The sequence below is a fragment of the Ceratocystis lukuohia genome, assembly GCF_044167205.1.
Source record: "Ceratocystis lukuohia strain C4212 chromosome Unknown Supercontig2_pilon, whole genome shotgun sequence".
Lineage (NCBI taxonomy): Eukaryota > Fungi > Ascomycota > Sordariomycetes > Microascales > Ceratocystidaceae > Ceratocystis > Ceratocystis lukuohia.
The window spans coordinates 331,904-344,215 of NW_027263521.1; the positions used below are offsets into that span (position 1 = coordinate 331,904).

At 50.8% G+C, this 12,312-nt stretch overlaps 3 protein-coding genes across 3 annotated transcripts; 2 read left to right on the forward strand and 1 right to left on the reverse strand.

Moving 5' to 3' along the window:
• Window positions 1-1,759: 1,759 nt before the first annotated feature.
• HOO65_020094 (ipa protein) lies at window positions 1,760-3,946 on the reverse strand (the record flags this gene model as incomplete). Its single annotated transcript, XM_070999990.1, has 1 exon — window positions 1,760-3,946. The coding sequence occupies one exon, from the start codon at window positions 3,944-3,946 to the stop codon at window positions 1,760-1,762; it is 2,187 nt and encodes a 728-aa protein (XP_070860732.1).
• A 4,710-nt stretch (window positions 3,947-8,656) lies between these two features.
• HOO65_020095 (uncharacterized protein) lies at window positions 8,657-9,841 on the forward strand (the record flags this gene model as incomplete). The annotated part of the gene is made up of 1 exon (XM_070999991.1): window positions 8,657-9,841. One exon carries the CDS (start codon window positions 8,657-8,659, stop codon window positions 9,839-9,841), a length of 1,185 nt encoding a protein of 394 aa, XP_070860733.1.
• A 697-nt stretch (window positions 9,842-10,538) lies between these two features.
• HOO65_020096 (uncharacterized protein) lies at window positions 10,539-12,021 on the forward strand (the record flags this gene model as incomplete). Its single annotated transcript, XM_071006740.1, has 4 exons — window positions 10,539-10,830; window positions 10,917-11,279; window positions 11,384-11,550; window positions 11,992-12,021. The coding sequence occupies 4 exons, from the start codon at window positions 10,539-10,541 to the stop codon at window positions 12,019-12,021; spliced, it is 852 nt and encodes a 283-aa protein (XP_070860734.1).
• Between the last annotated feature and the right edge of the window lie 291 nt (window positions 12,022-12,312).

The window sequence follows — 12,312 nt, forward strand, 5'->3', positions numbered from 1 at the left end:
CATATATGGCCCGAGTTGACCCTGTAGCTTATTGGTCATCACCAGACTCCCGAATAAGAGGGCCGACAACTAGGCTCAGCCCTCCTCCTGTCTGCTCCCCGCTATTTTGCTACTGTCCCGTTGTCTCTGTTTCTCGCACATGTGGCTTTGTTCCCTTCTCATGCGAGCTGTGAGCCCGGGCTGGCTCTAGCTTTTGCGGGAGGAAGAGGAAAGGCCCCGCGGCAATTCAACTTGGCTGGCTTGAGCATAAAAGGAGAGGGAGGAGATGGCAAGAATGGGAAGATAATGAATCTTAAGGTGGTGCGTTTTGCCTTTGCTTCGAGATTAAGAGCAAAGAGCAATACGCACACGAGCCAGCCCAGAGGGGAGGGGACAAGGAAGAGCAAAGGGGGGGGGGGGGGGGATACAGAAGTAGAGGCGTGGGCGCCCTTTTTTTTTTCTTTTTTTTCTTTCCCAATATTTTCTCCGTGTTGTTTCGTCCGCTGGCTACCTATCTGGACGAATACTCTTCATTTCATTATTCATTCATTATTTGGTTACCTTAATCGTCTTCTTTTTCTCTGTACTCGTCCTATGTCCCATCCATTTTTGCCCCCAACTACCGCCTCTCTCCCCCTCCTTATCCCCTAAGTCACTTGCTTGCCCCGTACTCCGTCGACGGGCTCAAGCTTACTTTTATTTAACCCGTACGTCATAGACACCCCACCAGCCACAGCAGCGCCGGCGGAGAAAAACTACCGCTAAATCCGTTTTATGGTGGCCGCTAAAAGCCCGTCGCGGGCGGACATGGTTGGGTGGCGGACATGATACCTGGCCTGCCTAGCACTAGAAGCCGCTGTCATGTTCGTACCGTTCCATACAGACCCAAGACCTAAATGAATACCGTCCCTATTCTGGCCATCAACGCACTTACACTGTCTCCTGACTACTGCGCAGCCGCCCTGACAGCTTTTGCATGTCACGCTGGGCGCAGAGCTAGGAGGCGATACTCCGGAGCCAGCGGAACCGGCCCATAAAGTCAACCATTAGACAGCTGGCCAGTCAGGCGCATGCACATACAGATGAAGGACCGGCATGTTCTTTTGCCTCCACTAGCACGGAATCTTCTCTCGGTCCGCACATGAGTCAAAAGCCAAAGCCGCCAAACCCTGCAGGCCTGGCTAAATAACCGAATCAATATTGCAACTGTGTGACTGGCCTCTTGAGGTCTGCCTGCTCTATTGTGAGAGTTAACAATACACTTCTAGAATTCAGGCTGCCATTTCCCTTGCACACACAGACACCAGTGGGCGCTTGGAAACCCCGGAGCACAGCAGGCCATAGCATGAGTGACCAGGTAGCCCTGCGTCCCGCTGCTTGTCCGGCCTATTAGGTCTTGTACTGTGGGGGCAGATAGACGTTCACAAAACCATGACGTCAATAGCGACGACAATTCGGGGTTCTGAAACAAATGAAGAAAAATTAGAAGCTAAAGTGACGAACAAGTCAAGTAGGTATGTGATATTGGCGTTGGTTGGTGTTGACTGTTCGTATACGGAGCCCATTCCAGGGTAGGGCGAGGGTAAAGAGGGAGAAAGGAACGAACACGGCCCGCCATGCAGAGATCTATCTGCATCTACATGTATCTAAAATCGCCTAGCCATCCTCCCCCCTCCCCTGTCAATCTATATCCCCTACACCTCCAAGCTCGTGTCCCCTCTTCTTTTACCATGTTCATGTGCCGCCTCCTGCCTTGCCCTCAACCCCGCCCCCCCCCCCATCACGCTGAGCTCAAAAATGTATCCTCATCCCATCCATACACACTATTCAGTCGTCTTGCATGGTACAATATTCTGTACCCCTCAATCTTACTCTGGTGCGGTCTATGGAACGTAATCGACTTTTGCACTGGCACATACCCTGTCGATGGAGGCGGTGGTGAGAACTGGATCACTGATCCAAACTTGGGCGTAACCCTAAACCCTACAGCCGTCATGGCCTTCTCAAACTGCACCCAATCGACGCTGCCGCGCGCATTACTCTTGCGGAAGAGATTGCCAAACACCTCCAGAGCTTCACGGCTGACACTAATGCGCTTGCAGGCATCTAGCTTAGCGTCGCGCTTGATCGTTGGCGAAGATAGTGATGGCGGCGAGGATGGCACCGTGTTGAAGATGGATGAGTGCTTTGGCCGCGTCTTTTGCTTCTCACGTCTCTTCTCGAACCGCACAGCCGGCTCGTCCTGCGGCGGTACAGGCAGAGGGACCCATTCGCTAGAAGCTGTGTTGCTAGCTAGCTTGACTCGGGCCTGGACTGCCTCGTATTGCCGCTGCAGATCGGCAAGACACTCTTCAATTAGGTCCTGATACAAAAACCCAAAATTAGAGCCGGCTTTCTCGTTGACAAATTCGTCGAGGGCCTGAAGTGCGCCCTCTGCCACTTCAGCCTTAGATATGTTGTCAATAGGAATGACAAAACGTGAAAGGTCAATCTGGTCCTTGATAGAATTGATCTCAGTGTCGAGGCTTTTTGAGCGTGCCACAAACATCTGGCCCTTTTTGCGTGAGAGTGGCGGCATAGATATCGTAGGTGAAATATCCTGGATGAGGCCGACGATGGCCGCAAGGTCACCTAGCGACCGGGCTTCCGTCTCAGATAGCCGCTCCCATTCCTGGTCATCCCGATGTAGTACTTCCAGAGCCGAGACGAGTTGGACAGCAGACGAGGCCGTAGTCTGGGGCTGGCATAGGCGGAGCATGTAGCAGAGCTGCGCGTCGCTGCTGATCAGTGCGCTTGGCTTACCCTTGATATTCACTTTGTGATTGCCTAGCGAGTCGGCGCTGGTCGACACGCGCTTGAAGTGCTTGGCGCCCATATGGCACTGGAAGTTCCGCTTAAAGGTATCCTGGGCACGGGAGAACTCCAGATGGCACACATTGGAGATTTCCTGGAGAATTATAGGCTTGTAAATCTTGTCGCTCGAGTGTTTTTCCAGCAGCTGCATGAGCTGGGAGAGATAGTTCCACAAAGACGCACCCTGAACGGCCTGGTGAACAGTCTCCAGGAAAATCGGGCTAATGTAGTTGTCTGTGTGCATGCAAAGCCGGCGGCCCTTTTCATCAGGAATCAGCCCAGGCTGGCTGAAGAAACGATGGTTGACCTCGTTAGCCAGGAGAGGGGCTGAAGTAGTGAGGAGCGTAAGGAATTCTTGCACGCCGTCTGCCTGGTCTTGCACCAAAGGAATAAGGTCCTGCAGCGTTCTCTTGACAGCCGGGGCTGGGCGGATGGCAAGAGACTGGGTTGATTGATCCCCACTGGCCTTCCCACTCTTCTTATTCTTAGCCTTCGCAGCCTCGGGGATGGGCTCGTCTACAGAGTTGATTTCTAGGATGTCCTCAATGATGATGTTCATGACCTGTAATAGGTACATTTGACGGTACAAGATCAGCTCTCCGACCTCCTGCGGTATGCACACACTGGCCTTGATTGCGGGACCAAAGCCAGACTTGGCACGCTCGTCGACAATGCGGTAGCTTGTTCCATATTCAGGGCCTTCTATGAACAGCGTCCAACAATCTTTCATGCGTTCATTATCTGCACAGTGCAGCCGGCGGCTGACAACCATATCGAGGATAAAGTGGTAGTCTCCGAGACCACCGTCCACGCCTTCGGCATACTGCTGCGTCAGAGACCTCGTAGCCCGGTGTTCTATCAGCTTGATCAAATGGTTGGAGCTAGGCTTGGTGACGTCCTCAAGGTTCCACTCGGGCAGAAACTTGTTCACATTGCCGAGAGAATCGTCGCGTGGGCTCTTGAGCACAGCGCCCTCCATAGATCCAGCGCGCATGCACTTCTCACGCTGTTTCTTGTTGAGTGTGGCCCAGACGGACTGGCATGTGTCACCATGGAGCTGCCATTTGAGATCAAGGTCTTTCTTCAGCTGGATGACGGTGGTATGGAGGTTCATTTGCGGGAATGATGGCAAGAGCAGTGCTAAAAATGCAAACTGTGAGGTTGCAAGATAATGTGAATTTTTCTGTCGTTAAAGCAGAGAGAGAGGAAGCTGCTGAGACGCTTGATTCTTTAGATATTCTAGTACATTGTCTATATCGCCTTATCTAAAGCCTGGATGCTGTGGAGAAACTACCCATGTTCGGAATAACCTCGGATAAACCATCGATATAAAGCACGTGGCCGGTAATTATTCCATGAAGTAAAACTTCATTCCATGGTCAACGAGAAACAACGATTGACGCACATAACAGGTTGTGAGCCGGTGTTCCCACCGGCGGGAACACCTCCAATAGCGACCGAGTGCGATGCAAATCATCAAAACCCGTGAACAAGATACAAGTCGAGGACGAAATCGATAACATCTTGAAGACGGCGGAATCAATGATAGCCATTGCCACCATCGCTAGCGTTCAATTGTCACCACACTTTACTCATAAGTCACTCGTTCATTTAGTTTCCACCCGTTTTGATTTGGGGTCTTTTTTCTCAAAACCCTTCTTTCTTCCCTCCTCCTTCTCCACCATTTATTCTTTTGTTCGCTCGTCACAACGGACAACCCATCCGCTAGGGTTGAAAGGGATGACTCAAGAGGCCACTGCAAAGCTTGTCAAGGGCACATTCGGCACACTTCAGACTAGCAAGTCCGGATCTCCGACAGAGGTCAGGAGTGGGCAACTCTAGAGAGCTCATGCTTCTTGATTTTCCCCGACTAAACCGACTCAACTAGGAAAAATGGCCGGGGTATGTCACTCGTACCTTTAAAGACACCAGAGTGCTCTACTTTTCCAAGGGCTTGGTGGTAAACAAACTTGCGGGCGCAATGGACGATGCGAAGACGGAAGAAGACAAACCGAGCGATGAACCGAACCCCAGGCATTTGCCATCCCCCGACTCGGTATAAACCTAGAAATCCGCCGGGATACCTGGATGTGGAAACAGTTTCCAGATGCTCGACAGCCATGAAAGAAAAGTTTGCCATCTTCCCAAACCGCAGACATCTGTTTTATGATGTATGACATCATAGAACAGATGAAGTGGCAAAAAGGAGGCAAAGCTGTCAGCAAATGGCACAACATCCGGTACAACCTGGCTCACATGCACACGCTGGGACGTTACGAAGAGCAAAGCGTTGTCGCTACGGTTCCTGGAAGATATACCCGGCGGAGCCATACTCGGGCTGAATCAACCCAATGAAGACTTCCTAGAACAAACAGAGCATGCACAAGAGAAACATGCATTCCAAGGCACCATGCAATTGCCCTTAGGATCGAAACGGCCAGTAGGAGGAACGACATCCAAGAGAAGCGGACGAGGGCACTAACGGCAGTGAGTGAGGAACACGCACAGAAGCCGTTATGTATCCAACACATGTACATCCAACACATGTAGATTCAACACATGTAGATCTAACACATGTATCCAACACATGTAGATCCAATACATGTACATCTAACACATGTATGTCCAACACATGTAGATTCAACACATGTAGATCTAGCACATGTATCCAACACATGTAGATCTAGCACATGTATCCAACACATGTAGATCCAATACATGTACATCTAACACATGTATGTCCAACACATGTAGGTCCAACACATGTATATTCAACACATGTCGGTCCAACACATGTACCCCCAAAACATGTATGTGCAAAACATGTATATCCAACACATGTATACGAATGGCGAAAAGCTGTCGGCACAAACGGATACAAACCCTGCAGAAGCTCGGAACTTGGCGCAAAAGTGCGATTCGAAAAGCATAAAACTAGCAAACATCAAGTTTGTCCTCAAGATGCTTTACTTGTTGAAAGGGCTTGGAGAAAAATAGTTTCCCGATGCAATGGATATCCTGAAGATCCATCGATGAAGCACAGGCATTTGCTATTCTCCGAATCGGCATAGATCTAGAAACCCGCCAGAAGACTGAAGGCGCGGAAACAATTGCCAAATGCTAAACGACACTGGAAGAGAAGTTCACGAGCTCCCAGTAAATGGCGCGACATACGACACAAGTTCATTGAGATACCTGAGTACAACTTTTTGACCAGAAACTCGGAAACAACAAACTTCCCAGCCGATATTTTCGCGAAACTTTCGACCGAACAGCTAGCTGCCACCTCGGATCGCTGAGATCTCCGAAAAACAAAGTCAACGTGCAAATGGGATGCGAACCGACGTAATGGGAAAGGTCGACGATGGCATCTTGTTGCTATCGATCAGATCAAACAAAGAGAAGCAAGTCAGTTCGGTCTACAAGAACAGATCGTAAAACGAACAACACTGGGAAGCCAAGATGTTTCTTCCGCCAGAAGCTCGGTCATAGCGAAGAATGTTGCTGCTCTGAGGAAGGCTGTGGACTGGGTATTTGGCCTGGCCCAAAGTGGTGTGCGAAGATTAGAGGTTGTCATAGCTGTATACCATGTAGAAAACTTAAATCAGAACCGGTTATCAGTGCGAAAATCATTCAATATAGGACTAGAGGTCGTGGCATTGAAACTCGAAGCTTTTCCCATCAGGCAAGAAAGGCCAAGTAAGAGTCGATTTCATTGAGGGAGCATAGACTATAGACAATTCCGTACATGAAAGCTGCTGACTCAAATGTCAAGGCAGTAGACAAAACCATCAAGGCGTTCAGGACCGAAAATGTTTGAGAACCAAGGAAACTAGGTATTACAATGCCAGACAAGCCATAGCCCTGAAGCGCAGTTCGCTACTCTGGAAACATCGAATCAAAACGGCATAGCTGAAAGAGCAAGTAGAGCGACCAACAACTCGACTCGCACAATGCCAGTAGATTCGTCCATTCGCACCTACGCCGCCATCGACTCAGCGAGCATTTCGAATAGAGGCAGAGTATCAAGGACGCGGAACCGCCATTCGAGGTGACCCCAACACAACCTCAGATACTATGTAAGCCCACAGATGGGAGTGAAAGGAGTATTTCATGACGCTTGCAATTAGAATCCAAGCATCCAACAGAGGAACAAACTGAAAGCTTGTGAACGAGACGTAGTTCTACTGACGGCTGATGAAAACGTAACTGGGAAATGCGTATGCTGGGAGTCACGAAGAGCAAAGCGCTTGGCACCGAGTGGCACAACCTTGCTAAAGTTAGACCAACCCAACAAAAACTCCGCAATCACCAAAAAGCCCGTACCAAGCTTCAGCAAGCTTAGTCTAGTAAAATATCCATATGACCGGTGCATTGTGGCCAGTCTAAGAAAGGGGAAAACAGATCCTTGTACTTGTCCATGTTGACGACACGACATGACCGTTACTAGCCTAAGCAAGTCTCAGATAAAAGGCCTTATGGAAAGACTCACTCAAATAGTTGGAATCAAAAATGTAGGGCAATTAAAAAGCCGTCTTAGGCATGGAAGTCACCCGCAGTAGTCACCACTTGGATACCGTCACAGGAGGCCTTGGAGCCAAAAAGGACATTGACAGGGGAAAACACTATTCGGTTGTAGGGATGTTTTATGTACCCAGGCCAGAGACACAGCCTTCGCAACATTGCTTCTGTCGTGACACACAACTCGGATACAGCTGAGAGACAGCTTGATGCTTCCAAACGCATGGCAGGATATCTCAGAGACACTGCTCCACTTGGCATGAGATTTAACTCTTCGTGTCGTGGGAGAACAGAAGAGTTGCTGATAGGATATTCCGACGCTGGCCACACAAGCTCCAAGGACAAAGATGAAACTAGCCCGTAGAATGGTATTCACGCCGGCTGGTGGACTGATCAAATGGAGAGCAGGCAGGCAAAGAAGCGTAGCTACTCCAACCACCGAAGCCAAAGATGCTGGCTTTGCTCCGTGTGCCAAAGAAGGAATCTGAAGGATGCGACGGCGTCTTGAAAGCTACAAGTCGAAGGCGCCCATAGTTAAACCGGAAGAATCGCCAGATTGCGGGAAAAGACTTGGTTGGAGACAATCAAGCCGCCCTAAACATCGCAAGCAACCCAGGAGTCAGTCACAACAAGACCAAACATATCGACATACGGCATCATGGTGTCGAGGAGTAGATACAACAAGGAAATGTGAAACACCAACATTCACTAAACACTGAGTTCTGCTAGGCTCAATATACTCAGATCACGGATAGCATCCGTCCACCTAACGACAAGGTCAACGGTAAAGAAAACGAATGGTGGCAGTTCCGGGGGGACGTTGCAGAGAAACTCCCTGTATTTGACTTCTGATATAAAGCATGTCGCAGGCAATTGTGCCAAGGCCTAAAACGTAAATCCTCAGTACAAAAAACAACGATGGACGGACAGCACTGGAAATTATTATACGCAGCGCCCTTGTGGGTCACGTGACCTAGAGAAAAGCTAGCACCTCTTGAAATATAGGGTTACGTCCTCTATGATCAACCAATTAAGCGCGCCAGGACGCCCTTTGTAAAGCCTTAGCTTAGCTACCTTGCCCGTTTATGAATCTATGACGACATAACCCCCTCCCCAAACTATCTACAGTCTGAAAGACAGCCACAGCCCTAGCCAAGCTTCCGCCTCTTTTGTTCATCTTTATTTTATCGCTGCCCTTCTTGCGGCGATACGCCTGCATTTCACCAATTTCAACCCCGAAGACTAGCCAGCCGCCTCTCAGAGACGTTGTCCCGGCGTTCTGAAGACTTCGCTTGTCGCAACCATGAATCCACCACCACCTACAGTCTCAGCCTTCTTCAGCCGCAAGACATGGGAAAAGCCGCCCCTCGCCGTCTTCCCGTTTCGCGTGCTCCTTGTCATCCCCGCCCTGCTCGCTGTACTCACTGCCGTAGAGCTGTTTGTCCATAGCGACCTCAACCTTGCCATGCTGTTTTCGCAATGCCACTCCCGTGCCCTTCTACCCGGCCTGTCACGGATCCCCATAGTTGGCCCTCTGCTCTGCTACCTGGTTAGCTTCTTCCAGCTGGCGGCCACCTCGACACGCGGCTTCGCCATATTGGCTGCAACACTCGCCTACATATCCGGCCTCCTGACCGTGTACACCGTCGAGGGCGCACGTGTGTGCAACAAGCCTGCGGTCGTGATTGCCTATCCGACTGGCCCGCTGCTGGTTTTCATTCTTGTGGGTGGCGCCGTTGTTTGGGAGCTGCTGATTGTACCAGCATTTTTCCTGCGTTCTCAGACCATCCTCCGCCATCGTGAGGAAGCGACGCCCGAGACTATTCAGCAGGCGCCGGAGGATGACCCGTCTCTAGGCTCAAAGCTTCGATACTTTACTGACGATGCCGAAACTGTTGCTATTCCTGCCGGCGTAGCACTAGGCTTTATCCTGCCGTCGATACTAATGATTACGCTGGAGTCGCCGTGGTTTGCAGCGCTATGGCTCTTTTCGCCCGTCTATGTGGCCGGCATCCGAGTGCTGGTGCGCCGTGTAATTGCTTTTCAGGCTGGCAGTTTGACCGCAATGCATTTGGAAAGCAACAGGGCTGCATTGCTCAGTATGTATGCAGCGCCCGTAGTTGTGTCGGTCCTCGCTCATTGGAATCTGGTGTGGAATCTTTCAGCCCATAGCGATGATCGGCCGGAGCTGACGCGTAGTGTCTTGAGTTTCGTGGTGGTTGACATAATCTTTGTTGGACTGACCATTCTGTATTGGCTCTTCGTCGAAGCTGGCTGGCAGGTTGCTGGTGTCACGCTTGTGGTTAGTGCGGTGGCCGGGCCCGGTGCCGGCGTCTGCGTTGGCTGGATCTACCGAGAGCAGAGGATGGTGGATGACATGCTCAAGGTTGCTCAAGTGCAAGCTCCTGGTGCTGGCGAGTCTCCACACGGGGAGGAGGCCGAGGAGTCGAGGCGAGACACGGATGAGGAGACGCCCCTGCTTTCCTGATGGGCCGCGTCTAGTGGTGCCTTGCCAGAAAGGCGAAACATGCCCGTGGGAAATGGGATACTATTGTTCGTTGTGCAAAACTTGCTTTGAAAATTATTGTTTGATACTAGTCTGCTCTAATACCTCTTTCTAATGCCTCGTCCCCGCGTCCAGTGCAGTAATGGCTCATGACTCGTGGCTACCCAGATGACATCGCCTTCCTCTATGTGCTACGGCAAGATTCATCACCAGCATTGTGAGTGCGCTGGAAAGTTTGCTTTCCTGAGTTTCCGACGAGCTTTTGTTGCACTTTGCTTCCTTCCTAGCCACTCCTTTTCTTGATGTAATCTTGCATTCTTCAACACACACCAATACGAGATTCTGGCAATGAATGCTGCGAACCCTTGGAAATAAATAGGGCCCTCGTGCCTTCACGGCGCCGCCCCATGTAGCATGTATATCTCTTTCTCCCTTGCACCACCAAGAAGTACTGGATCAGGGGCTAGTGCACTCTTTTGTGGCGCCCAAGTCTCATGTTGTGCTCCCTTGGGGCCACTAGACCGAGGAGGCTTAGTTAGCTGTGGCGAGGGATTGCTCTAAATGGCCTCCAACTGAGCCGCAGATTTCTCGACAAGAGCTTTTCAAATCATCCTCATAAGCAGGCCCTTTTTCGCTATCGCATTCATCGCCAGCTTGAAACCTATGGCCTTTCGTCAGCATGTGGCCCTTTTCGCAGCGTTCATCACATGGCTTCCAACTCGTTTCAAATACCGCGGACCCTGAAGCGAACATCGAGGATGATAGCTCCCCAGCAGCGCAATCTCCGCACGACAAAGACCTGGACTATCCAGCAACCCACAGACCCCAGAGTGAGCCAACGTGCTCGATAACAGCCCTGTTCATTCCCGCGGCCCTATTCGCTATAGTGGTTGCGGGATATGTTGGGTTTAGACTTGGGCGTGGGGACTTTGGTCTTGACGCAATGTGTGCATCATATACCACGCAATTTTGTAAGTAGTAGTAATGGTAGTGGTAGCAGCAGTTGTATTACCTCAAACGCGCATAATCGGGCCTCAAACTGACGTTGGCTCCGCAGCGACAATACTGAAAGATGTTCATGTCAAATACAGCTACACCGATTTCAACGGTTCATTTATGCACGAAACCGTATTTCGCCGTGAGCCATCCCCTGAGGTCGACCAGGCCTGGGAGGACCTGGGAGTTGATTCCGAGCCAGGCATCATATCATACGAAGATGGGCTACAGGCGGGGTTGAGTAGCGGGCACGTCCAGCGCAACGACAAATACGGTGGCGGATTTGTGGTGAATCTTGAGGGCATGCACCACTTGCACTGCCTGAATCTGCTGCGCAAATCCTTATACTTTAACGTCGATTACTACAAGGAACTTGGCGAGAACGCCTTCAAAAACGATGAGCGCATCCTGAAACTGCACGTGAGTAAGTAGTTCTCCGCAGTCTTCCGGCGAAGCCTGGGCCCTGGGCCCCGGACCCCGGACCCCTTCTCCCCCAGATCACACAAGCACAATGCTAACAGCTGCCAGCCCATTGTTTGGACATAATCCGTCAGGTTCTCATGTGCAACGTTGACACGGGCGTGCTTGGCCAGGTGTGGTACAACCAAAGCCATCCCAAGCCGTTCCCAGACTTCAACACACAGCACAAGTGCAAAAACTTTGACGACATCAGAGACTGGGCCGTCGGCAGACAGGTATGTATAGCAGACACGATAACACACACACACATGCCATGTCTACTAACCAAGTCCCCTTGCATGACAGATGGACAAGTCAACCCAGAATCCGCCCGACTTTCTCGCACCGCCGATTCCAGGGCATGTATACCCTGCGATGCCATAAAGCGAGGCGCATGTGTTTGAGAGTGCTCCTTTCTGACGAGGATGCTGGTGTTGATGGGCCCAGAGGACCCTGCTGCGTCCTAAGGAGCGAGATTATAATATTACAAGTATCCGTTTTAGCACTGGGTGCTGTAGTAGCGTGACTTTTCTGCTGATCCCATTTCTTTTTTCTTATTTGCTGTCTCTTATTTATTTCTTTGCCCTGTTTATGGTGGCGAGTCCGTCCTGCCCTTGTAATGCTACAGTAATCTGCGCATCATCGCAATAACACGAACATCTGCTCCTCCTCCCCAGCTTCCTCCCGCTGCCATCAGTGCCGCCTAGTTCGCCCAGCCCAGACAGACAGCGGATAAACAATGTTTCGTCAGTCCCGCCATCCTAGGCTGCTGGCTTTCTTCACCAATCGTCAACTCTAGGACCTCTCTCCCCTCGTAAAACGAAGCTTTGCGCTGCTCGCTGGATGGGATTGGATAATCAGACGACCCGCCAAATCCGATGAGCCCCTTGTTGGATTTGGTCCATTAGCTCGCCCTGCTGGTGCGATTCCCCCTTTTTTTCATACTTAAACAGGCTAGCATTATTTGACTTGGACCGTATGGTCACCTAGTAAAGCCA